The 27,411-nt window shown below is 49.9% G+C and overlaps 1 protein-coding gene across 1 annotated transcript in view; it reads left to right on the top strand.

The window, feature by feature from the left end:
* The window catches only part of PHF8 (PHD finger protein 8), a 55,576-nt gene that overhangs the window by 5,871 nt on the left and 22,294 nt on the right, over positions 1-27,411 (top strand). Inside the window, exons 5-11 of the mRNA XM_073540963.1 lie at positions 8,584-8,744; positions 9,395-9,536; positions 9,736-9,922; positions 10,445-10,607; positions 10,688-10,775; positions 19,609-19,715; positions 20,888-20,979. Coding sequence (XP_073397064.1) covers positions 8,584-8,744; positions 9,395-9,536; positions 9,736-9,922; positions 10,445-10,607; positions 10,688-10,775; positions 19,609-19,715; positions 20,888-20,979 — 940 coding nt within the window. The remainder of the gene's footprint in view (positions 1-8,583; positions 8,745-9,394; positions 9,537-9,735; positions 9,923-10,444; positions 10,608-10,687; positions 10,776-19,608; positions 19,716-20,887; positions 20,980-27,411) is intronic.

The raw sequence follows: 27,411 nt of genomic DNA, 5'->3' as shown, positions 1-27,411 counted from the left end.
CTCCTATAGGCTCCTCTGCGTAGTCACCCATGTAGGGTCCCTGATAGCCAGCCTCTGCACTATGCCGGGCTCGAGAAAGAGAACCAGGCAGGACTGTTTTTATGCATTCTGCACAGCCTGCAAAACCACTCTCCCCAGTGGTAGCACGTACCCGCATTGCTGGGATTGCATCCAAAACACTGGGTCAGAACCCCAGGAAGCCCCTACCAATGCTTCAGCGTCGGCTACCACGCCGGAATGGGCTGCTCAGATGTCGCAGTCTATGACACAGTCCATAGATAATCTAACCTCCACACTGCTGCAGGCTCTGCAGGGGCATGTCTCGGCTATGAACGTTACCCAGCAAAAGGATAGCTTGTCTTGGGAACATGCCGTTTCCGACACAGACGTAAGCGAACCCACAGGTCGCGGTCATCTGCGTCATCCCATAGCACACGGTCATCTCCCTCCAGGGAGAGACACCGTGATTCCAGGTCACCTAGACCGTCCCCTACCAGAGACAGACAACGCAGATCCCCACAGCGATCTCCGACCACAGCAGACCTCCACTCCACTTTGCCCATCAGGGATCGCCTTAGTGACACGCAGGATTCGGAAGGCATCTGTGACTCCGACTCAGACAACGAAACGGAGAGGTCTGCGGTACCTTGTCCCCCTAGCACTACAGGGCTACAGTAGTTGAGGACATAGTCTCTTCCATCCATCGGGTGCTGGAAATTTCTGATCCAACCCCGGAAGCCCCAGAACACAAAATTTGCTTTGAAAGTGTCCTGAAGCCACCTAAGGTCTTCCCTAATCACCCGGAGTTTCAGACGATACTTACTAAGCAGTTCTCGCAGCCTGAAAAGAAATTTGCCAATCGCAAATATTTGGAAGCAAGGTACCCCTTCCCACAGAAGGACACCAAGGGGTGGACAGACCCACCCGAAGTGGACCCCCCAGTCTCTAGGCTAGCAGCACAGACCCTACTCTCACTGCCAGATAGCTCAACCCTCAGGGACGCAGCAGACCAGCAGGTAGAACGCATGGCTCCTTCAGTTTTCGAAGCGGCAGGGGCCTCCCTGGCCCCCGCGTTTGTTTCAGTTTGGGCGGCCAAGGCCATTCTTGCTTGGGCCAAAGCATTGCAAGATGGTCTTCAAGCTTCAAATCCCGGGCTTTCGGACCAAGCGGTTCAAATAGCAGTTGTAGCAGATTACATTCTTCATGCAGCCCTGGACTCTGCAAGAGGTGTAGCGGGGATAGCAGCAAACGCCATCACGATCCGGCGTATCCTCTGGCTGCGGGAATGGAAAGCGGATGCGGCCTCAAAGAAGTCCCTCACGCATCTCCCGTACCTTAGTGGACGGCTTTTTGGTGAAAAGCTGGACACAATGATATCCCACGCCACGGGGGGAAAGAGTACCTCTCTCCCTCAGCTGAATCCTAAACGCACGTTCAAACGGCGTAACCAAACACGATTCCGATCCTTTCGGAATTCTTCGGGCTGGTCCTTCTCGCCCCCAGCACAAAATCATAACCGCTCTCCATGTAGGGACATCCCACGGGCTGTGCAGAGGTCGGACAGGACCTGGCAGTTGAAAGCAGTCCAAGCGAAACCCAAGGGAGGAAAACCTCAGAACTTTGCTTCATCATGACTCACGAACTCCGGAAGACACCCCACCAGTAGGCGGGCAACTTCTACTCTTTCAGCAAGTCTGGCTGCCTATTTCAGAAGACAGGTGGGTCAGGGAAATAGTGTCTTCCGGATACAAGATAGAGTTCACTTCCAGTCCACCGAACCGGTTGTTCCAAGCGGTCTCCTCCTTCAAGCAGGAGTCATAGTACCGGTTCCTGTGAACGACCGCTTCTGAGGGTTCTACTCCAATCTATTCGTAGTCCCCAAGAAAGGAGGCAGTGTCCGGCCTATACTAGACCTAAAACAGCTCAACAAATATGTACGGGTCCGTCATTTTCGCATGGAGTCCCTTCGGTCCATCATTGCGTCCATGGAGCAGAGAGAATATCTCGCCTCCATAGATATACAAGACGCATACCTGCACATACCAATTGCTTCCGCCCATCAACGGTTTCTCAGGTTCGCGATCAACCAGGACCACTACCAGTTCGTGGCTCTCCCGTTCGGGCTTGCCACGGCTCCAAGAACGTTTACCAAGGTCATGGCAGCTACCATGGACGTTCTACACTCCAGAAGCATTGTAGTCATTCCATACCTGGACGACCACCTCATCAAGGCTTCCACCTTCAAGGACTGCGAGGACAGTGTCTCAATCACAATCGACACTCTGAGTCGCCTAGGCTGGTTAGTCAACCTACAAAAGTCATCGACTACCCCGAGTCAGGCCCTGACCTTCCTGGGGATGCTATTCAACACTTCTATGGGTCTGGTGCTCCTACCCAGGGACAAGACTCTGACTCTCCGTCTGGGAGTTCGCATACTCCTCCGCAATCCTCCCCGATCTCTCCGGTTTGCCATGAGAGTCCTCGGCAGGATGGCAGCAGCAATGGAGGCGGTACCATTTGCCCAGTTTCACCTCAGGCCTCTTCAACTTGCCATCCACAAGTCTTGGGACAGGAATCTCTTCTCCCTCGACAGGGAATTCCGGTTGACATCGTCAACCAGGAGGTCCCTACACTGGTGGCTCAAGCCAACTTCGCTTGCAAGAGGAAAATCTTTTCTCCCAGGTCACTGGAAGGTCCTGACCACCGATGCAAGCCTGACAGGTTGGGGTGCGGTGCACCTACATCACAGGGCACAAGGCAAGTGATCACCAGCGGAAGCGACCTTGCCCATCAATATTCTGAAAATTCGGGCCATCTTCCTGGCACTGAGAGCCTTTCATCGCTTGCTGGCAGCCTCTCACATAAGGATACAGTCGGACAATGCCACGGAGGTGGCATATGTGAATCACCAAGGCGGGACCCGCAGTGCCCAGGCGATGAGAGAAGTGGCACATATCCTCCACTGGGCGGAAGAGACGAGGTCGGTACTCTCAGCGGTCCACATTCCGGGTGTGGACAAATGGGAAGCCGACTTCCTCAGCAGACAAGGAATGGACGCGGGGGAGTGATCTCTCCATCCCGAAATTTTTCACCAGATCTGCCATCACTGGGGGACCCCGGACGTGGACCTAATGGCATCCCATTTCAATGCCAAGGTCTCCAATTTCATGGCCAGGACACGCGACCCATGGTCACTCGGAGTGGATCCCCTGGTGCAGGACTGGACCCAGTTCCAGCTTCTGTACATCTTTCCACCCCTCCCCCTGATCTCCATAGTCGTGAGGAAGATCAAACAAGAGGGAGTTCCAACCATCCTAATCGCACCGGACTGGCCCAGACGTACATAGTACGCCACCGTCATACAACTTACAGCAGACGCCCCCTGGCGTCTCCCCAACAGTCACGACTTTCTGTCACAAGGTCCGTTCTACCATCTGAACTCGGGCTCTCAATTTGACAGCGTGGCTCTTGAAACCTGGGTTCTAACCCAAGCAGGGCTCTCACCAGACGTCATCACAACCATGATAAGGGCAAGAAAGCCAGCCTCCGCCAAGATTTATTATCGTACCTGGAGAGCTTTCTTTACCTGGTGCGAATCCCGTGGACAGGTCCCACTCCCTTATTCCCTCCCGAAGGTACTTGGTTTTCTTCAATCTGGCCTGGACGCCAGGCTATCCCTAGGCTCGCTTAAGAGCCAGGTGTCAGCGCTTTCAGTGCTTTTCCAAAGGCATATTGCTAACAAGCCGCAAGTAAGGACTTTTCTCCAGGGAGTTTCCCGATTGGTTCCCCCCTACAGACGCCCACTGGAAACATGGGATCTCAACCTGGTCCTGACAGCATTACAGGCACCACCTTTCGAACCCCTTAAAGAAGTCCCACTCCGCGTCCTGTCACATAAAGTGTTTTTTCTGGTGGCAATCACCTCGCTGCGCAGCGTGTCTGAATTGTCAGTACTCTCCTGCAGACGGCCTTTCCTAGCTTTTCACCAGGACAAGATGGTTCTCCATACAGTACCATCCTTCCTTCCGAAGGTTGTGTCCACCTTCCACCTCAATGAAGAAATTTCACTGCCATCACTTTGCCCGGTTCCGGTTCATAGAGTGGAGAAGGCTCTGCATACGCTTGACCTCGTCAGGGCATTGCGTATATACGTGTCTAGGACTGCGCCCTTCCGGAAGTCTGATTCCCTTTTCCTTCCGTAAGGCGTTCGCAAAGGTCTGCCGGCTTCCAAAGCTACCCTTGCCAGGTGGATCAAGTCCACCATACAAGAGGCTTACCGACTTAACAATTCTCTTCCGGCCGGTATCACGGCACACTCTACGGGGGCAGTAGGGGCCTCCTGGGCCATTCGGCACCAGGCTTCGGCACAACAAGTGTGAAAGGCAGCCACTTGGACTAGCCTACACACGTTTACGAAACACTATAGTGTTCATACCCAGTCCTCAGCGGATACGAGCCTGGGTGGACGGGTTCTGCAGGCGGCAGTGCCCCAAGTTTAGGGACCTGCTAGCACAATATTCGTCCATTGCTTCCCACCCAGGGACTGCTTTGGGACGTCCCATGGTTCTGTGTCCCCCAATGAGGCAACAGAGTAAAGGAGATTTTTGTGTACTCACCGTAAAATCTCTTTCTCTTAGCCTCTAATTGGGGGACACCGCTCCCACCCTGTTGCCCTTATGGGCCGTTGTTACAGTTGAGTTCTCATATTGTTCTTTGAGCTCGTACATAGTAGCCTTCTTACAGGCATGGTTCTATTATTTCTGTTACGTTCCTCCTAATGCTTATGCACAAAACTGGAGAAGGCTGACGCCATCCAGGGGTGTATACTGCAGAGGAGGAGCCAAAGTTAATCTTTTTCAGATTATGCATAGTGTCGCCTCCTAGTGGACAGCAGCATAACACCCATGGTTCTGTGTCCCCCAATTAGAGGCTAAGAGAAAGAGATTTTACGGTGAGTACACAAAAATCTCCTTTTTTATCTTCTCCCTCTCAGTTTCATTCCATTGCTTCTCGTGTTTCTATGTGCAAGTGAGAATAATGATCCCTCTACACTATGACAGCCCTTCAGATATTTGTAGACAGCTGTTAAGTCTCCTTTTAGCCTTCTTTTTTGCAAGCTAAGCATTCCCAGATCCTTTAATCTTTCCTCGTAGGACATACTTTGCGGACCGCTCTCCATCCTGGTAGCTCTTCTCTGAATTTCCCCTAATTTTTAATGTCTTTTTCAAAATGTGGTGCCCAGAACTGGGCACAGTTTTCCAGATGAGTCCTCACAAAGGAAGTGTAGAGCAGGATAATGACTTCACGTGATCTAGACTCTCTGCTTCTTTTAATACAGCCTAGAAGTGTTTGCCTTTTTTTCCTGCTGTATCACACTGTTGACTCATGTGCAGTCTGTGATATATTAGTATACCGAGGTATTTTTCACACTTGCTGTTTCTTAGTTCTATTCCTCACAATTCTGTAGATGTAATTTTTTTTTTTTTACTCACATGTAGAATCTTGCATTTCTCCCTGTTACTGTATATATTCCATTCTATTAGTCGCTGCCGATTGTTCCCGCTTCTCTAGAGCTTTCTGATTTTTATTCTCTGTCTTCTCTAGTGTTAGCTATCCCTCCTAGCTTTGCATAGTCTGCACATTTGATTAGTTTACCTTCAGCTCCCTTATTTAGATCCTTTATAAAAAGTTTGAACAACACTGAGGCTAGGACAGAGCCTTGTACTCCACTTGAAACACTCTTCCAATTGGATGTGCAACCATTTATTACCACTCTCTGAGTACAATCACTGAACCGGTTATGAATCCACCTAACCGTAGCCTTGTCAATCCCATACTTGGTCATTTTTTCAATAAGGTTAGTATGAGATACTTTATCAAATGCTTTGCTGAAGTTAAGATGTACTATATCTACCGCATTTCCTTGATCCACCCAGTCAGTGATTCCATCATAGAAGGAAATTAGATTAGTCTGGCATGACTTGTTTGCTACAAACCCATGCAGGCTCTCTTTAATTACTGTATTCTTATCCAAGTACTTACATACATGTTGTTTAATAATTTGTTCAAAGATCTTTCCTGGTATAGAGGTAAGGCTCACTGGCCTGTGATTTCCTGGCTTTGTCTTCTTTCCTTTTTTGAAGATAGGGACAACATTTTCCCTTTTCCAGTGTTCTGGGACTTCTCCCGTTCTCCAGAATTTTTCAAAGATTCATTGCTTCTCATGTTTCCATGTGCAAATGAGAATAAGGATGAGCCCTCTACACTGTGGGGTGGGGGTGTCTGTGTGAACATCATACTGTGAGGTGGGGCTATGTGGTCATTGTAATGTGGGTCAGGAGTTTGTGGGGCTAACATACTGTGGGGGCTTGAAGCATCATACTGTGTGGGGGGTTGTGGCATCATACTTTGGGGACATCATTCTGTGGGGGTGTTATGGGGGCATCATACTGTTTGGGGGTTGTGAGGTCATCATATTTTGGGTGCATCATACTGGGGGGTTGTGGTCGAATCATACTTTGAGGGCATTATACTGTAGGGGGGTCGTGGGGCATCATACTTAAGATAAATATATCCTTAATGTTGAATAACAGTAGCATATGATTTACTCCTGATTTATAAATTTTATAAAAACAGTGAATTATTTGGTGTTGATCAGCCGCTTCAGGTAAGAATACATGATACAATAATCCCTATGGTTGCATGTATTAGCAGCAGTGGAGTCAGCAGACATAAATTTGCTCAATATTATATTTACTAGATTATGGCCCGATGCTATCGCATCGGGAGGATGCGATAGCATCACACCTCTTGCCATGTTAACCCTCAACACACACACTCCTCTCACCTTTCACCATCTCCACTCACTCTTTCACTCCACATACGACCCCTTCTCTCACTCCGTCTCTCATACTCACGCCGTCATCGCGGCTGCTTCACGATCCCCGACATCTTCTTCCGCCGGCGCCATCCTGGATCCAGACGTTGTCCACGCCGGCGACATGTTCTTGCGGCGACGCCATCTTGAGTATCGTGAAATCCCGCGATACTAAAGATGGCGTCGCCGGAAGAACATGTCGCCGGCGTGGAAGACGTCAGGATCCAAAATGGCGTCGGCGAAATCTCGCGAGTTTTCGCCGACGCCATGTTGGATCCCGACGTCGTCCTCACCGGCGACATGTTCTTGCGGCGACGCAATCTTGAGTATCGCGGGATTTCGCCGATCCAAAATAGCGTCGCCGCAGGAACATGTCGCTGGCGTGGATGCCGTCGGGATCCAAAATGGCGTCGGCGAAATCTCGCGAGATTTCGCCGACGCCATTTTGGATCCCGACGTCCTCCACGCCGGCGACATGTTCTTGCGGCGACGCCATCTTGACTATCGCGGGATTTCGCCGATCCAAAATGGCGTCGCCGCAAGAACATGTCACCGGCGTGGAGGACATCTGGATCCAGGATGGCGCCGGCGGAAGAAGATGTCGGGGATCGTGGAGCAGCGGCGATGACGGCGTGAGTATGAGAGACGGAGTGAGAGAAAGGGTCGTATGTGGAGTGAAAGAGTGAGTGGAGATGGTGAAAGGTGAGAGGAGTGTGTGTGTTGAGGGTTAACATGGAAAGAGGTATGCGGTGACGTCACCGGTTACAACTGGACGGAAGTTGTTACAACCGGAAGCTGCTTAGGGCATTTATTATTATAGATTTTTATTGCTTTATATTGAGCGGAATTAAGTTTGGCCCTTCATCAAAGTAACGATCTTTTGTGGCCACTTGGGGAAATTATTTGCCCACCCCCTGATATAGGCTGTAGCCACAATATTATCTATAACAGCCACTAGGGGGAGCTAAGTGCACACGATTCATACATTTGACTGTGTGCAGGACGCTCTCCCTAGTGGTGGATGCTGGGATCAGATCAATGAGCGTTTCGGAGAAAAGGCTTTTACGGTGAGTACACAAAATCCCTATATTACTGATACAACCTATAACAAGGTTAGCACCCAATTAGAAACACAGATCACAAGATCAGTATAGAGGTGCAGAGTAAGTAGAATTCAGTGCATTGATATCATAAAAAGAAAAAAGCGCCAAAAGAATTCAATAGATAAAAAAAATGTAAAGCTTTATTGAAGAAAATAACAATAATAAAAACATGTGACTAGAAATATAAAGAGATGTGACAGTGGTAAGCCAGAAGGTGGAACCACAAGAATGACTCAGGGTAAAAATCAGGCTTGAAAGCTGTAAATCATTTCACACAAAAGTGCAAGTGCATATGTGCAATGTCATAAACCCATACATATGACCAGAACAAATAGTCACACCAGGTCAAAGGATATAATAACGTAGTCTAAGAAGGCTGTATACCAATGCAAAGACGTGAAAGTACCATCGAGAAAGTGTGTGAAATAGTAAAGCATTACCTGAGACTCAGTGGCACACCACTGATGCCTGTGCAGGGGTGTCAGCCTATGGTCCCTTTAGATAGATTGGTATTTATTTATATGCAATGTGAATCAGTTCAATAACTTTTTCGGTCATCTTAATTTGGACTGTATTTTTTTTTTTTTTTTACTATATATCCAGTGCAGATGAAGTGATCCTGAAGCCGCAGGGAGCTCAGCTAACCGTGGAGTACTTGGAAGAGAACAGCTTCAGTGTCCCCATCCTTGTTCTGAAAAAAGATGGGCTGGGAATGACCCTTCCCCCTCTGTCCTTTGCAGTGAATGATGTGGAATATTATGTCGGTGAGTTAGCGTCATAGATTGATTTTAAACATCCGACACTCATGGTCCAAGGACGGACTGCAGTGTCCAGACCCGGCTGCTGGTCTCCTGACCTGAACTCAACATATCTAAGAAGCTGTTTATTTTGGGGTCAGGAGACATATGGACAGTCTGATCATACTCAGACCATGAAAGTCGGATGTGTGACATTGGCCTTTTTCATATTACAGCCTTAGGCTTGTTTCACATTTCCGTTTTTTGGCGTCTGCCAAAGTGTGAAAAAACAGATCCGTTTCCGTTTTGCCACAAACGGATGCTACCGGATCCGTTTTTTTGGACGTATCCGCTAAAATTCTCTGGGAAAAAACGGATCCGCCAAAAAAAATGGCGAATACGTTTTTGTTTTTTTTTGCAAAACGGCGGATTTTGACGGACGTCAAAAAACGGAACTGTGGTCCACCTCTTAGCTGACTGTGAATTGTATTGAACGGGATTGTTTGATGTGGAGAACAGAGACACCATGTCCCCCATTAGCAGTGATGGGGGCTCCAATACTAGACTGTCTCTGTATCTCCCATAGGTTATACTAGAGACTACCGCTCATGAATGGGACCCTCTCCTGCTCACTGAGCAGAATACCTCTTGCAAATCTACTTTTCTGTTTTTTTCAGGGGGGGAAAAGGAGATAGATGTAATTGACGTGACGAGACAAGCCGACATGAAGATGAAGCTGAAGGATTTTGTGAAATATTACAATAGCCCCAAAAGGGAGAAGGTGCTGAATGTTATCAGCTTGGAGTTTTCTGAGACGAGGTGACTAATGTGACTGACATTAAAGAGAGCAGGGTCTGAACGTTGGAGCACGACCCTGGCATTCCCACTTTGGTGGTCTTTGACTCCATGTCCTGCTTCTCCACCTCTAGTGGCTCTGCACTAGTCATAATACAGTCCACCTTATTCTTCTCTCCATAAGTCGTATTTCTTGGTCTTATCACTTGCATCTTTTCTATAGGTTATCGAACCTTGTGGAAACTCCAAAAATTGTCCGCAGACTTTCCTGGGTTGAAAACTTGTGGCCCGAGCAAAGTGTATTTGAGAGACCGAATGTTCAGAAATACTGCCTGATGGGCGTCAAGGACAGTTATACAGATTTCCACATAGACTTTGGGGGCACCTCTGTCTGGTACCACGTGTTAAAGGTAAAAATGTCACTCAGCCCATACCCCTGCTGTGCCAATAATGCTAGTGCTGCCAGTCTTCTAAACGACCCCTGGGCATGGACAAGCGCTTCTAATTGTCAGAAGCTTTTTTTTTTTTTATTTACATCTCACTATATCAGGTTGAGTGTCCCAAACTTAAAGGGATTCTCTCTTTTTTTTTTTTTTTTAAGGGTTCTTTAATAATTCAGCAGGAGTAATCTGTGTTAGAGCCCAATAGCGCCACCACAGGAAAAAATAAAGCATTACATTGCACCCATTGAAATCAATGGACTGTCTGTGGAATGTATGGATGTGCCAGGTCATTCACAGCTCATTCAGCATGCTATATAGGAGTAGTAGATTTGCAACAGCTGGAAAGCATTAGTCCTGGGATTGGCTTTTTGGGCAGATGTACTTGCTGAAGCAGTGTATAAAAGACATTCAGTTGTTGATGTGACCCTGCACTTCCTGGTGCTGTGATTTGTGGCCATAATGTCCTTTCTTTGTTTTTTTTCTCTGTAGGGAGAAAAGATTTTCTACCTGATACAACCCACAAAGACTAACCTGGCCTTGTTTGAGTGTTGGAGCAGCTCCTCAAACCAGAATGAAATGTTCTTTGGCGATCAAGTCGATAAGTGTTACCGGTGTCCAGTGAAACAGGGGCAGACGCTCTTCATCCCCACAGGTGACCATGTTGTTACTGAAGTATTAGGTACTGCACCCAGATGCTGAGTATGTATTTCAGGTTATGTATGCTCCTCACAGGGTGGATCCATGCTGTGCTCACTCCCGTCGACTGTTTAGCTTTTGGAGGAAACTTTCTGCATAGTCTGAACATTGCCATGCAGCTCAGGTAAGAGGGCAGGAACATCGCTGTTGCGCACAGACTTATGTCCACTCAAAGGGATTATCCATAGGATATTTACTATCTCGCCGATTGGTGGGTGTCCGACCTGTGGGATCAATACTGATCACTAGATTGTGGAACTCTTTTCCTCCAATATTAAATAAAACAGGTCAGATGGCAATTGCTCCATTTGTTCTTTATGGGGCTGCCGGAAAAAGCCAAGTCCAACAGCCCCATTATGATTGAATGGAGCGGCGGTTGAGCATGTGCATTTGGGGATAAGGTGCCCTGTTCTGCCAATCTAGAAGGTTCCCAATGTATGGACCCCCACTGATCCTGTGGATAGTTGTGAACTTGTTTTCATCGGACAACCCCCTTCAGTAGGTAGTCCACCTGAGCTCCTTGCCACATCGGGAGGTAAGCGGGTCCTGTGACATCACATCCACTGAGATCTGCCACCTAGTGTGTGCAAACAGCAGGTATGGCCCACCTGTCCTAAGCATTAGGGTACCGTTACACTTAGCGATTCACCAGCGATTCCGACAACGATATGGATCGCTGGTGCATCGCTAAGTGGTCGCTAGTGAGCTGCCACACAGGCAGATTTCACCAGCGACATAGCAGGGGTCGCTACTTACCTGTCAGACGCGGCGATCCTGACGTCCTCCGCCCGCTTCCACGCGTCACGCGTCTGCGCCACAGGAAGCCCAGCAGGAAGTGGCCGACGTGAAATGATCCAGGACCTTCTCGCGTGACCAGCGACAGACAGCGGGGGAGCCGGTCGGAGGTAAGTTTCACATGTAGCGATATCGCTAGCAATATCGCTGCTACGTCACAAAATCGGTGACGTTACAGCGATATTGATAGCGATATCAATATGTGTAACGGGGGCTTTAGAGTCGGCAGATAGCTTTAAGATGCGACCAGCCTTGTCATCTCCTGATCTGAGGTTCATCAGAGCCATGTTACCCTTTTAAGGTCAATATACTGTGGGGCAAAAAAGTATTTAGTCAGTCAGCAATAGTGCAAGTTCCACCACTTAAAAAGATGAGAGGCGTCTAATTTACATCATAGGTAGACCTCAACTATGGGAGACAAACTGAGAAAAAAAAATCCAGAAAATCACATTGTCTGTATTTTTTTCATTTTATTTGCATATTATGGTGGAAAATAAGTATTTGGTCAGAAACAAAATTTCATCTCAATACTTTGTGATATATCCTTTGTTGGCAATCACAGAGGTCAAACGTTTTCTGTAAGTCTTCACAAGGTTGCCACACACTGTTGCTGGTATGTTGGCCCATTCCTCCATGCAGATCTCCTCTAGAGCAGTGATGTTTTTGGCTTTTCGCTTGGCAACACGGACTTTCAACTCCCTCCAAAGGTTTTCTATAGGGTTGAGATCTGGAGACTGGCTAGGCCACTCCAGGACCTTGAAATGCTTCTTACGAAGCCACTCCTTCGTTGCCCTGGCGGTGTGCTTTGGATCATTGTCATGTTGAAAGACCCAGCCACGTTTCATCTTCAATGCCCTTGCTGATGGAAGGAGGTTTGCACTCAAAATCTCACGATACATGGCCCCATTCATTCTTTCATGTACCCGGATCAGTCGTCCTGGCCCCTTTGCAGAGAAACAGCCCCAAAGCATGATGTTTCCACCACCATGCTTTACAGTAGGTATGGTGTTTGATGGATGCAACTCAGTATTCTTTTTCCTCCAAACACGACAAGTTGTGTTTCTACCAAACAGTTCCAGTTTGGTTTCATCAGACCATAGGACATTCTCCCAAAACTCCTCTGGATCATCCAAATGCTCTCTAGCAAACTTCAGACGGGCCCGGACATGTACAGGCTTAAGCAGTGGGACACGTCTGGCACTGCATGATCTGAGTCCATGGTGGCGTAGTGTGTTACTTATGGTAGGCCTTGTTACATTGGTCCCAGCACTCTGCAGTTCATTCACTAGGTCCCCCCGCGTGGTTCTGGGATTTTTGCTCACCGTTCTTGTGATCATTCTGACCCCACGGGGTGGGATTTTGCGTGGAGCACCAGATCGAGGGAGATTATCAGTGGTCTTGTATGTCTTCCATTTTCTAATTATTGCTCCCACAGTTGATTTCTTCACTCCAAGCTGGTTGGCTATTGCAGATTCAGTCTTCCCAGCCTGGTGCAGGGCTACAATTTTGTTTCTGGTGTCCTTTGACAGCTCTTTGGTCTTCACCATAGTGGAGTTTGGAGTCAGACTGTTTGAGGGTGTGCACAGGTGTCTTTTTATACTGATAACAAGTTTAAACAGGTGCCATTACTACAGGTAATGAGTGGAGGAAAGAGGAGACTCTTAAAGAAGAAGTTACAGGTCTGTGAGAGCCAGAAATCTTGATTGCTTGTTTCTGACCAAATACTTATTACTCTGTCGCCTTATTGGGGGACACAGAACCGTGGGTGTTATGCTGCTGTCCACTAGGAGGCGACACTATGCATAATCTGAAAAAGATTAACTTTGGCTTCTCCTCTGCAGTATACACCCCTGGACGGCGTCAGCCTTCTCCAGTTTTTGCTTAGTGTCGCAAGGAGGCACACCTAAGATTTTTTTCTCTCTTCCGTTTTTATCCTTAATTTTTTTCAACGGATTACAGATGAAGAAAAGCGGGTCTCCAGTGAGACCCCCGGCATGGCTCCCTCCTCGGTCCCCTATTAAGGGGTACCCGGTTGAGGTCGAGATGGCTCTTCCCCATGTCGCTCCTTCCCCAGTCCCTCAGGTACTGGTTCGAAGTCGAGAACCCCCCCTCCTTCCCCAGTTTCCTTGGGCTCTGGGTTGAGGTCAAGGGTAGGACGAATCCCCCTGACGGTGACAGCAGCACCCTCCCTAATCCCCCTCTGTGGGGCATTAGGTCGAGACACCGCAGGTAGGGCCTGTACCAAGCACCATTCGGCCACTTACATGTCCAGGGACCCCAGCCCAGCTGCGGGCTCCTGTTTGGATCGGGGAAGGTGCAGGCAGGCATGGCACTTGTCAGAGACAGGGCTCCCGGCACCCCTGTCTCTGCGGCAGCACCAGCTGCATAGCGCCTCAAAGGGACCCCCCACAGGGCCCAGGTGGCGCTCATGTCCCCACCGCTAGCCTACCGTTCAATCCGGGGGGGTCTGGTTGGAATCCGACCCTCCCCCGGACAACCGCGCCGTCCTGGAGCCCTTCTGGGCATGAGCTATCAAATTTAGGCCGCGGCTTCGGCCTAGCCGAAGTCGCCGCCTTATTCCCGCCCCCCCGGCCCGCCCCCGGATGACGAAAAATGACACTACAGTGTCATAGAAGGGGCGGATCGAGACAGGAAGGGGCGCTTTTACATAGCTCCGCGCGCCCTTTTCAGCTCTCCGCCCCCTTCCCCCTCCACCTCAGAATCCGGTGGCCATCTTGCTGCACCTGAAGAAACTGAAGGCAGCACAGCAGTCTCTGGGGGGCACAAGAGGATTTACCAGCGCTGGACCTAGGGGGAGCACCGGTGGGGTAAGATCACAGCTGGGTCCTTTGTACTCAGCTGTGAGTTCCTGTAACCTATAACGCTCCCCTACCCCTCCTTTCCTCTGCGTAGATACACCTGTAGGGCCTCTGCGAATAGTTACTATGTCGGGCTCAAAAAAGGACCAGGCAAGACTGCTTTTGCGCAGTCTGCACAGCCTGCAAGGCCACTCTCCCCAGCGGCAGCACGTACCCGCACTGCTGGGACTGTACCCAAAGAACAGCAACGCTTCTGCGGCCGCTACTGCGCCAGAATGGGCGACTCAGATGTCGCAGTCTATAACAAAGTCTATAGATAACCTGACCTCCTCACTACTGCAGGCTCTGCAGGGTCATGTCTCGACTATGAACGTTACCCAGCAAAGTGACGTCCGGTATCAGGAACAGGCCGCTTACGACAGTTCGAGACGTAAGCGGACCCACAGGTCGCGTTCATCTGCGTCCTCACATAGCACTAGGTCGTCCCCCTCCAGGGAGAGACAGTGGCTACAGGTCACCGAGACCGTCCCCTGATACAGAGAGACAATGTGGATCTCCACAACGATCCCAGACCACACAAGACTCAGAGGGCATATGTGACTCCAACTCAGATAACGAAACAAGGAACGCTCTGCTCCCTTGTCCCCCTAACAATGCTGCGCTAGTTGAGGATATAATCTCTTCCATCCTTCGGGTGCTAGACTTTTCTGATCCAACCCCTGAAGTACCAGAACACAAGATTTCCTTTGAAAGTGTTCAGAAACCATCTGAGGTCTTTCTTGATCACCCGGAATTTCAAAAAAAAAAAAAAAAAAAAATACTTTCTAAGCATTTTTCGCAGCCTGAGAAAACGCCAATCGCAAATACTTGAAAGCAAAGTACCCCTTCCCACAGAAGGACACTAAGGATTGGACAGATCCGCCTAAAGTGGATCCTCCAGTTTCTAGGCTGACAGCACAAACACTTCTCTCGCTGCCTGACAGCTCAACCCTCAAGGACGCAGCAGACAGGTAGAACGCATGGCTCGTTCAATCTTCGAGGCGGCAGGTGCCTCTTTAGCTCCTGCATTTGCTTCAGTTTGGGCAGCCAAGGCCATTATGGCCTGGGCTGATCTATTACAACAGGGCCTCCAAGCTTCAAATCCTCAGCTGGCGGACCAGGCGGTGCAAATTGCAGTAGTGACAGATTACATGGTCCATGCAGCGTTGGATTCTGCAAGAGGGGTAGCGGAAATAGCATCAAATGCCATCACAATCCGGCATATTCTCTGGCTAAGACAATGGAAGGCGGATGCGGCCTTAAAAAAGTCCCTAACAAATATCCCGTACTTCAGGGGCCGTCCTTTCGGTGGAAAGCTGAATGCAATGATATCCAATGCTACCGGGGGTAAAAGTACTTCCCTCCCTCAGCTGAAACCAAAACGCACGTTTAAAAGACGTAATCAATCTCGTTTCCGTTCCTTTCGGAATTCTTCAGGCTAGTCATAACAGTTCCCCTCTCAGGGACAACACACGGGCGGCACAGAGGCCGGACAGAAACTGGCAGTCTAAAGGAAAGCCAGGCAAAATCCAAGGGAGGGAAAGCTCAGACTTTTCATTCATCATTACTCATCCCCTCCGGAAAACACCCCACTTGTAGGCGGACGACTGCTACTCTTTCAGCAGGTCTGGCTGCCTATTACAGAAGACAGGTGGGTCAAGGAAATAGTGTCTTCAGGATACAAAATCGAGTTTACTACCAGCCCACCGCACAGGTTTTTTCTCTGTTCCTCCAAAACCTCCACTCAAAGCTCGAGCCTTCCATCAAGCGGTTTCATCCCTCCTGCAAGCAGGAGTCATAATACCGGTTCCAGCAGACGAGCGCTTACGAGGGTTCTACTCCAACCTGTTCGTGGTGCCCAAAAAGGGAGGCAGCGTCCGACCCATACTAGACCTCAAGCAACTGAATAAGTATGTTCGAGTTCGTCACCTTCGCATGGAATCCCTCCGGTCAATCGTTGCGTCCATGGAGGAAGGAGAATATCTCGCCTCCATAGACATACAGGACGCATACCTGCATATACCGATTGCTTCGCCCATCAGAGATTTCTCAAACTCGCAATCAACCAAGACCATTACCAGTTTGTGGCCCTCCCGTTTGGTCTCGCCACGGCTCCCAGAACATTTACAAAGGACATGGCAGCTACCATGGATGTTCTGCACTCCAGAGGCATAGTAGTCGTTCCATACCTGGACGACCTCCTCATCAAGGCCCCCACCTTCAAGGACTGCGAGGTCAAAGTCTCAATCACGATCGACACTCTGAGTCGCCTGGGATGGTTAGTCAATTTACAGAAGTCCTCGACTACCCCAAGTCAGTCTCTGACCTTCCTGGGGATGCTATTTGACATCTCCAGGGGTCTGGTGATCCTCCCCAGGGACAAGGCACTGGCCCTCCGTTTGGGAGTTCACACTCTCCTCCGCGGTTTCCCCCGATCTCTCCGGTATGCCATAAGCGGACTGGGCAGGATGGCAGCGGCAATGGAGGCGGTACCATTTGCCCAGATTCACCTCAGACCCCATCCTCAAGTCCTGGGACAGGAATCTGTTCTCCCTCAAGAGAGAGTTCCGGTTATCAGCGAAAACCAGGAGGTTCCTGCACTGGTGGCTCCAGCCAACCTCGCTTGCAATGGGAAAATCCTTTTCTCTCCGGTCACTGAAAGGTTTTGACCACCGGCGCAAGCCTTACAGGTTGGAGCGCGGTACACCTACATCACAGAGCGCAAGGCAAGTGGTCACCAATGGAAGTGACCATGCCCATCAACATCTTGGAAATTCGGGCCATCTTCCTGGCATTGAAAGCCTTCCATCACTTGCTAGCAGACTCTCATATCAGAGTGCAGTCGGACAATGCCACGGCGGTGGCATACGTGAACCCTCAAGGCGGCACCCGCAGCATCCAGGCGATGAACGAAGTAACACGTATCCTACACTGGGCGGAGGATGCGAGGTCGGTACTCTCTGCGGTCCACATTCCGGGTGTGGACAACTGGGAAGCCGACTATCTCATCCGTCAAGGAATGGACTCGGGGGAGTGGTCTCTCCATCCCGAAGTTTTCCATCAGATCTGCCATTGTTGGGGGACCCCGGACGTGGTTCTGATGGCATCCCATCTCAATGCCAAAGTTCCCAATTTCATGGCCAGGACGTGCGATCCGCAGTCGCTCGGAGCAGATGCCCTGGTTCAGGACTGGACCCAGTTCCAGCTTCTGTACATTTTTCCACCCCTTCCCCTGATTTCCAGAGTCCTGAGGAAGATCAAACAAGAGGGTGTTCCCCACCATCCTATTCACACCAGACTGGCCCAGGCGTACATGGTACGCCGACGTAGTGCAACTCACAGCAGACGCTCCCTGGCGTCTCCCCACACGTCCCGAACTTCTGTCACAAGGCCTGTTCTTCCACCAGAAATCAGGGGCTCTCAATCTGACGGCGTGGCCATTGAGACCTGGTTTTTGACCCGAGCAGGTTTTTTCATCGGACGTTGTTAAAACCATGATCAGGGCTCGAAAGCCAACTTCAGCCAAAACTTACTATCGTACCTGGAAGGCTTTCTTCACATGGTGCGAATTTCGTGGGCATATCCCACTCCCCTATTCTCTTCCAAAGGTCCTCGGTTTCCTTCAGTCAGGCCTGGACGCCGGGCTATCCCTGGGCTCGCTTAAGAGCCAGGTGTCAGCGCTTTCAGTGCTCTTTCAGAGGCATTTTGCTAACAATCCGCAAGTGAAGACTTTTCTCCAAGGGGTTTCTCGATTGGTTCCCCCCTACAAACATCCGTCGGAGACGTGGGACCTCAACCTGGTCTTGACAGCACTACAGTCACCTCCTTTTGAACCCCTAAAGGAGGTCTCACTCCGCTTTCTATCACAGGAAGTGGTTTTTCCTGGTGGCAATCACCTCGCTACGCAGGGTGTCCGAACTTTCAGCTCTTTCCTGCAGACAACCCTTCCTGGTTTTTCATCAGGACAAGGTGGTTCTCCGTACAGTGCCATCCTTCCTTCCGAAGGTTGTGTCCACCTTCCACCTCAATGAGAAAATCTCATTACCATCTCTTTGCCCGGTTCCCGTTCATAGAGTGGAGAAGGCTCTGCATACGCTAGACTTTGTCAGGGCATTGCGTATTTACGTGTCTAGGACTGCTCCCTTCCGGAAGTCTAATTCACTTTTCCTTCTTCCAGAAGGCGTTCGCAAGGGCCTACCGGCTTTCAACGCCAGCCTTGCTAGGTGGATCAAGTCCACCATTCAAGAAGCTTACCGCCTTAACAATTCTGCTCTTCCGGCCGGTATCACGGCTCACTCTACGCGGGCGGTAGGGGCCTCTTGGGCCATTCAGCATCAAGCCTCGGCACATCAAGTGTGTAAGACAGCCACTTGGACTGGCCTGCACACATTTACAAAACACTACAGAGTGCATACCCAGTCCTCAGGGTATGCGAGCCTGGGTAGACGGGTCCTGCAGGCGGCAGTACCCCAAATTTAGGGAACTGTCAGTACAATATTCGTCCACTGCTTCCCACCCAGGGACTGCTTTGGGATGTCCCACGGTTCTGTGTCCCCCAATGAGGCGACAGAGTAAAGGAGATTTTTGTGTACTCACCGTAAAATCTCTTTCTCTTAGCCTTTAATTGGGGGACACAGCTCCCACCCTGTTGCCTTTGCGGGCCGTTGTTACATTTGGGTTCTCATATTGTTTGAGCTGGGTTCTCATATTGTTTGAGCTCATTTATGGTAGCCTTCTTACAGGCATGGTTATGTTTCTGGTATATTCCTCCTAATGCTTTTGCACAAAACTGGAGAAGGCTGACGCCGTCCAGGGGTGTATACTGCAGAGGAGGAGCCAAAGTTAATCTTTTTCAGATTATGCATAGTGTCGCCTCCTAGTGGACAGCAGCATAACACCCACGGTTCTGTGTCCCCCAATTAAAGGCTAAGAGAAAGAGATTTTACGGTGAGTACACAAAAATCTCCTTTTTCCACCATAATATGCAAATAAAATGAAAAAAAAACAGACAATGTGATTTTCTGGATTTTTTTTTCTCAGTTTGTCTCCCATAGTTGAGGTCTACCTATGATGTAAATTACAGACGCCTCTCATCTTTTTAAGTGGTGGAACTTGCACTATTGCTGACTGACTAAATACTTTTTTGCCCCACTGTATGTCGGTGTCTTCGCTTCCAATACAGTGTCTGACACATTGCGCTATCTGACAGTTTTCTGTAGTTTTAAATACAATTTGATGATGTAGCCATAATTTAATAGTTTTTTTTATAGCCCATAATCTTTTATTTTTTTTCTAATTCCACAGAGCTTATGAAATTGAGAAGAGGCTGAGTACGGCCGACCTTTTTAAGTTTCCAAATTTTGAGTCTATTTGTTGGTACGTTGGGAAGCATTTACTGGATACCTTTAGAGGCGAGTATTTGACCTCATTGTTTCTAGTCATTCCCCCCTTTGTCGTTCTATGAGAAGTCTCCATTTTGGTATTGAAGTTCGCTGCTACTCAACAGACTGGACCGATGCGGTGCTCCCATCTAACACGCAGCAGGTATTGGGTGTATGTCCTGGAATGGGAGCAGCACACCTGTCTGAAGGCTCAGCGACCTTCATGCCTGGCATCATATCTGGCATTAGGAAAAATAGAAGTGGATCCAGCTCACTCACAGGGCTTATTTAAAAATTAGAACATTTTTATAGGATGATCCTTAAAAAATTCAAAAATGACAAAACAGACATCTCAGATGGCACAACAATGACGGGGTGGTGTGTAATAAGACCTACATATCTGGCATGCAGCAGCATTTCTCAGCTCTCAATGTGGATATGACAGGCCTATTTAAAAGGGAACTTGTCATCAGGTTTGACCAATTTGAAATACAGCATTCTGTAATGCTGTATATCTGCCCACAACCCGACCTGCAAGACAAGAAAAAGACCTTTTATTTTACTCGCCTGCGGGGCGGTCCGGTCCAAGGGCTGTCGCCAGTCTTGGTCCAACGCCTCCCTTCTTTTTGCGATGCCATTCCACATCTCTTTCCGTGTGGATGATGCGTCCCTATGTCATCCACACAGTCTCCTCGGCCTCACGCTCCTGCGCAGGCGTACTTCTCTGCCCTGACTAGGGTAGAGTAAAGTACTGCAGTGCGCAGGTGCCGGGGCTCTTTGACCTGTGCCAGGTCACACGCACTGCAGTACTTTGCTCTGCCCTCATCAGGGCAGTGAAGTACACATGTGCAGGAGTGTGATGCCGAGGAGACTGTGTGGATGATGTAGGGATGCGTCATCCACATGAACCAAGAAGGAGGACGGCATCGTAAAAAGACGGGGGAGGCCCCGGACCAAAAACAGACTAGACCACCCTAAAGACGAGTATATTAAAAGGTCTTTTTCTTGTCTTGCAGGTCGGGTTGGGGGCAGATATATAGCACTGTGGAATTCTGTATATCAGCCCTGTTAGGTGGTGGCATTATCTCATATTGGTCAAATATGGTGACAGGTTCCCTTTTAATTGTGGCGTTAAAGAATGAGATATTTGTGAAGCATATGTTTTTCTAACTTTCATCCTTACCATAACTTTATGTATTCAGGTCTAAGAGAGAACAGAAGACACCCAGCATCTTATTTACTGCATGGAGCCAAGGCCCTGAACACGGCATTCAAAGCTTGGACCAAGAAGGAGGTGCTCTTTATTTATATAGCTGTTAAAGGTATTATCTAAGATTTTCAAACAGCGCCACCTCTCCTGTAGGCTACGTCTGGTACTGCAGCTCAGAACCACTCACTTGAATACTGCAATACAAGGCACTAGTGATGAGCGAGTATACTCGCTTGGGTGGTCGCCGAGTATTTTGGTGTGCTCGGAGGTTTAATTTTTGTTGCCTCAGCTGCATTATTTGCAACTGCTAGACAGCTTGAATACATGTGTGGAATGCCTGTTTGTTAGGGAATTCCCACATGTATTGAGCCTGTCTACAAGTTGCAAATCATGCAGCTGAGACAACGAAAACTAAATCTCTGAGCACGCCAAAATACTCGGAGACCACCCGAGCAATGATGCTGCTCGCCCATCACTACAAGGCACAGACCTTGGAAATAATAATAATAATAATCTTTATATAGCACCAACATATTCCGCAACGCTTTACAGTTTCAAAACACAAGTCATAAGTAACAACGTTAACAATACAATAATTAAAGTAAAATAAGATGACCCTGTTCGTGAGAGCTTACAATCTACAATGAGGTGGGGAAGATACAAAGTACAGGTGTGTATTTACAATGATGTATTTATAATGATGGTCCAGCCATCTTGAGAAGGTGGGGGATGGAGATAGTGAATGGGCTACACACGCACACTTACACATAAAATGACTTTGATTCGAGTGGGAGGTTTGATGCCAGAAGGACCCCCCAGATGCAGGGCGACGTGTGGCTGCTGCCCCTCCCCCCACCACATGGCTAGCCTAAAGACCATTAAGCTACTGTAAGTGTTGATTTTCTATGTTAATCCCATTTATTTTATATTTGCATTGTACATACCTACTGTCTCAACTTTGTAACATCTTTTATCTGTGTAATCACTACCCCCCCTTTTGAGGAATAAATTGTAAAATTTATTAGTCTGCCTTCATGCTCTAAAGCCCCCGTCACATATAGCGATCTCGCTAGCGAGATCGCTGCTGATTCACAAGTTTTGTGACGCAACAGCGATCTCACCAGCGAGATCGCTGTGTGTGACGCTGACCAGCAACCGGCCCCCCTGCCGATTATCGCTGATCGTCCTGGAATAGCCAGGACATTTTTTTGATCGCTGGTCTCCCGCTGGCCACGCAGCATCGCTCACAGGCGGGAGACCAGCGATCAGCGCTCTGGTAACTAAGGTAAACGCAGGGTTTCTAAGCACCGGGCGATGCTTAGAAACCCGATGTGTACCTTAGTTACCAGCGCGCTGCATCAGCGCGCTGGTAACCAAAGAACACAGCGACGCCACGCGCTCGGCGTCGCTGGTGCTGATCGCTGGTGAAGCAGTCTGTTTGACAGCTCACCGGCGATCATGTAGCAACTCACCAGCGATCCTGACAAGTTGATATCGTTATAAGGAAGAGGAACAGCATCCGGTCTGGGTGAAAAATTGTATCAAATTACAACGTTTCGGCCATATTGTGGCCTTTTTCAAGTATAACATAACAGCACAAATGGTGGCCTTTTATAGTGTGGCACAGCCAATCACCATTTAGGTAACACCCATCACAGAAAATCCATACATAAAATACATATAAATACATCCATCAAATACATATATATTCAATAGCACAGTTTATCTAGTCGTTAACAATAATGGTCATATTCATATTAGAAATATTACAAAAACAGGATTTTTTGGGTTGCTTACCGTAAAATCTGTTTCTCGGAACCTTCATTGGGGGACACAGAGACCATGGGTGTATGCTGCTGCCACTAGGAGGCTGACACTATGCACAAAAAAAGGTTAGCTCCTCCTCCGCAGTGTACACCCCACCGACCGGCAGGAAGTTCCTCAGTTAGTGAGAAAGCAGTAGGAGAAGTAACAGAATAGATTGAAAGCAGAACAAACAACTCAACTGTAACAAACCGACAAACATAAGAACAGGAGTTGTAGAACATGGGAGGGTGCTGTGTCCCCCAATGAAGGCTCCGAGAAACAGATTTTACGGTAAGCAACCCAAAAAATCCTGTTTTCTCGTTCGCCTTATTGGGGGACACAGAGACCATGGGACGTCCCAAAGCAGTCCCTGGGGTGGGAAACAAACTTCCATCAGGCCAGAGGACTCGCCACCGCAGCCTGCAGAATCCTTCTACCTAGGCTGGCGTCCGCCGAAGCGTAGGTGTGGACCCTGTAGAATTTCACAAAGGTGTGAACCGATGACCACGTTGCAGCATTGCAAATCTGCAGCGCGGAAACTCTGTGGCGCACCGCCCAGGAGGCACCCACCGCCCGGGTAGAGTGCGCTCTGATCCCTGGAGGGGCCAAGCGATGCTTGACCCGGTATGCCTCCAAAATTGCCGATCTGATCCAGCGCGCAATAGTGGCCTTTGAGGCTGGGTGATGAACAGAGAGTCTGACTTCCGCAAGGAAGTCGTCCGGGCTAGATAGACTCTCAATGCCCTGACTAGGTCCAGCTTGTCCAAAGACCGCTCCCGAGGGTGAGCTGGGCTCGGGCAGAAGGATGGCAGAACAATGTCCTCATTGAGGTGAAACGAAGATACCACCTTCGGAAGAAAAGAGGGCGGAGGCCGCAGAACTACCTTGTCCTTATGAAGGACCAAAAAAGGAGAGCGGCAAGAAAGTACCGCTAATTCCGACACGCGCCGGATGGAGGTAATGGCCACCAGAAAGGCCACTTTCCAAGAAAGGAGGGAAAGGGAAACGTCCCTGAGAGGTTCAAAAGGAGGACCCTGCAGCACCTGAAGAACCAAATTAAGATCCCAAGGATCCACGGGAGCTCGGTACGGAGGAACCGTGTGAGCCACACCCTGGAGGAAGGTTTTGACCTGGGGCCGGGAGGCCAGCGTTTTCTGAAATAAAATGGACAGTGCCGAAACTTGACCCTTCAAGGAACTGAGAGCAAGCCCCGCATCCAGCCCTGCCTGAAGAAACGCCAGAATAGAAGGGAGCGAAAAAACCAAGGGCGCGATGTCATTGGCCTCACACCAGGAGTAATAGGCTTTCCAAGTACGGTAATAGATCTTCGAAGAAGAAGGCTTTCTGGCGCGGATCATGGTATGAATTACCCGATCAGAGAATCCTGCCCGTCTCAAAACCTCGGTCTCAACAGCCACGCCGTTAAATTGAGCGACCGAGAATTGGGGTGGCAAATCGGGCCTTGAGACAGCAGATCTGCCCGTCGGGAAGCTTCCAGGGGGCGTCCGCGAGAAGGTTGACAATGTCTGCGAATCAAGACCTTCTGGGCCAATTCGGGGCGATGAGGATGACTGGAATCCCCTCTGCTTCGATTTTCTTCAACAACTTGGGAAGAAGAGGCAGAGGAGGGAACAGGTAGGGGAGCACGAACTGTGACCAAGGGACGGCCAGAGTGTCGGCGCCCACTGCCAGAGGGTCCCGAGACCTGGACACGAATTGTGGGACTTTCCTGTTGAGGCGAGATGCCATGAGGTCTACATCCGGGGTTCCCCACTGACGGCAGAGCAGATGAAACACCTCCGGATGTAGGGACCATTACCCTGCCGCGAGACCCTCGCGGCTGAGGAAATCGGCGGCCCAGTTGTCCACGCCGGGAATGTGAACCGCGGAAATCGTTGGAACAAAGGTCTCTGCCCATTGAAGAATTCTGGACACTTCCGCCAGGGCTGAGACACTCCGTGTCCCCCCTTGGCGGTTGATATACGCCACCGCTGTGGCATTGTCTGTCTGAATCCTGACAGGCAGGCCCTTGAGGCGCCTTTCCCAGTGGACGAGAGCTAGATGGATCGCCCGTATCTCTAGGACATTGATCTGCAGAGCTGATTCCTGAGTCGACCATAGACCCTGAACAGTGTGATTGCGGAACACTGCACCCCAGCCGATGAGGCTGGCGTCCGTAGTGACAATCTGCCAGTGAATGGGAAAAGACCGCCCCAAGAGAATGAGGGGAGACGTCAACCACCAGTTGAGAGACCGCCTGATCCGGCAGGAAAGGCGAACCGGACGATCCAGAGACAGAGCCGACCTGTTCCACCTGGACAAAATGGCCTGCTGGAGTGGCCTGGCGTGAAATTGGGCAAAGGGAACTGCCTCTATCGCCGCCACCATCTTCCCCAGGACCCTCATGGCTGACCTGAGGGATGGAAATCGTGTGATCTGTAATGATCGCACGCCCTGCTGCAGGGAAAGAATCTTGTCTTGTGGGAGAAATACCCTTGACCGACTAGTGTCGAACAGAAGGCCCAGAAACACAAGGCGTTGAGTAGGGACCAGACAGGACTTTTCCCGGTTGACGATCCACCCAAAACTGGACAGGGTGTCTAGAACGATCGCCACACTTAGGCGGGCCTGTTGAAAGGAGGGGGCCTTGATCAGGATATCGTTGAGGTACGGAAAAAGAACGAGACCTCTGATCCTCAACAAGGCCATCAACGCCGCCATAATTTTCGTGAAGACTCTGGGAGCGGTGGCGAGCCCGAAAGGAAGCGCGACGAACTGGTAATGTTCGTGAAGAATCGCAAACCGCAGGAACTTCTGATGTCCGGGAAATATGGGCACATGTAGATAGGCATCTTGGATGTCTATGGAACCCATGAATTCCTGCTCCTCCATGGAAGCAATTACCGAGTGAACTGACTCCATCCGGAGTGGCGAAGGCGAACTCTCTTGTTGAGTAACTTGAGATCCAAGATGGGTCGAACTGTCCCGTCCTTTTTCGGCACCACAAACAGGTTTGAATAAAACCCTGTGAAGCGTTCCGATTCGGGAATGGGCACAATCACCCCGGAACTGAGAAGAGAGGCGATGGCCGAACCGAACCCCGGGATCAAGGCCGGATCCCTCGGCGGACGGGAATGTAAGAAACGATCCCGTGGAAGAGAAATGAACTCTATTTTGTATCCTGTTGATACAACCTCTCTGACCCAAGCGTCCTCTACTGAGGCGAGCCAGACGTCGCTGAAGAAGAGAAGTCGACCTCCCAATTGGAAGGGACCCACGGGAGACCGATGGTAGTCATGCGGACGTAGACCGTCCAGATCTAGATCTGGACGGTCTTCCCTGGGAAGAGTGGGACCGCCAGGACGGAGTGGGCCTGAAGGAAACCTTCTTTCTTTCCTGACGTGCCTGTGGCCTTTGCTGGTTGGAAGGGTTTTCCGCCGCATTGAAACGGCGGAAAGTCCGACAGGGACGAAACTGACGCCTTGGAGGAGGTCTGCGAGGCTTGGAGGGGAGAAGAGAACTCGTACCTCCGGTAGCGTCCTTAATAATCTGATCCAATTGTGATCCGAAGAGACGCACTCCCTGAAAAGGCAGATTGGTCAGAGACTTTTTAGAGGACAAGTCCGCCTGCCAGGCCTTGAGCCAAATTGTACGTCGGATTGCCACGATGTTACTTGACGCCTGAACTGCGCAAGATGCGGCATCCAAGGAGGCAGAAAGCAGATAATCCCCCGCATGGGAAATCTGATTGGCGAGATCGGCCAAATGCTCTGGTCGTGCCTTATCCAGAATGCCCTGCCGAAGGTCATCTGCCCAAGTGGATATGGCCTTTGCTGCCCAAGAAGAAACAAAGACTGGACATACCACTGCTGATGCCGCTTCGAAGGCAGATTTTGCTAGAGATTCTATGATCCTATCATTAGAATCTTTTAGCGACGCCACACCTGACAGCGGAAGGACCGTATTATTAGAAAGTCTGGACACGGGAGGGTCCACCGAGGGAGAAGCGGCCCAGTTGTCCGTGAGCTCTTTAGCAAACGGGTACAGCACGCCGAGACGCTTTCCTCTTTGAAAGCGTCTGGTCGGATCTTCTCTCTCCTTTGTAAAAATCTTTCCAAACTCAGAATGGAAGGGAAACACCCTGGATGGTGTTTCCGCCCGTCTGGATGAAACCTCCTGATCTGAGGATTTCGCAGGGGCGTCAGCGATGTCAAAGGTATGGTGAATCGCGGCAATGAGGTTTTGCACCGTAACCTTCATGTTCGCATCCTGGTCCGAATCCAGCTCTAAGACCCCTTCCGATTCCGAAAGCGCTTCGCCTGACTCGGGGGAGGATGCCCGAGAGGGAGACTGCTGGGGACTATGGGGTGAGGTAGGACGAGGGGAGGACTCCGCCTGGAGGTCCTGCCTGGGCCTCTTGCGACTGCCGCTGGCTGGCTCAGATGGGACGTCCTGAGACGTGCTGGGTCCCGCCGAAGCTCCCAAGGGCAACTTGTCCAGAACGGCTACTAGGGACTGAGACACCTTGATGAGGTCTGCCACTGACTGTGATTGAGAGGAGGCCCAACCCGGCATGGGGGGCTCACTCGCCCCTGGGGCTATGGATGGCTCCTGAGCGGCGTCGGGCTGGACGCAGAGCGGGTACGATCAGACTTAGCGTTGGACATAGTGAAAAGAGAGGCAGTGCCGGACGGTTGGGGGACAGAAGGC

The sequence above is a fragment of the Dendrobates tinctorius genome, unplaced genomic scaffold (genome assembly GCF_039654945.1).
Source record: "Dendrobates tinctorius isolate UK_male_01 unplaced genomic scaffold, ASM3965494v1 ptg000120l, whole genome shotgun sequence".
NCBI lineage: Eukaryota > Metazoa > Chordata > Amphibia > Anura > Dendrobatidae > Dendrobates > Dendrobates tinctorius.
The sequence above is the reverse complement of the archived record's forward strand: the minus strand, read 5'-3'. Positions and strand labels throughout refer to the sequence as shown.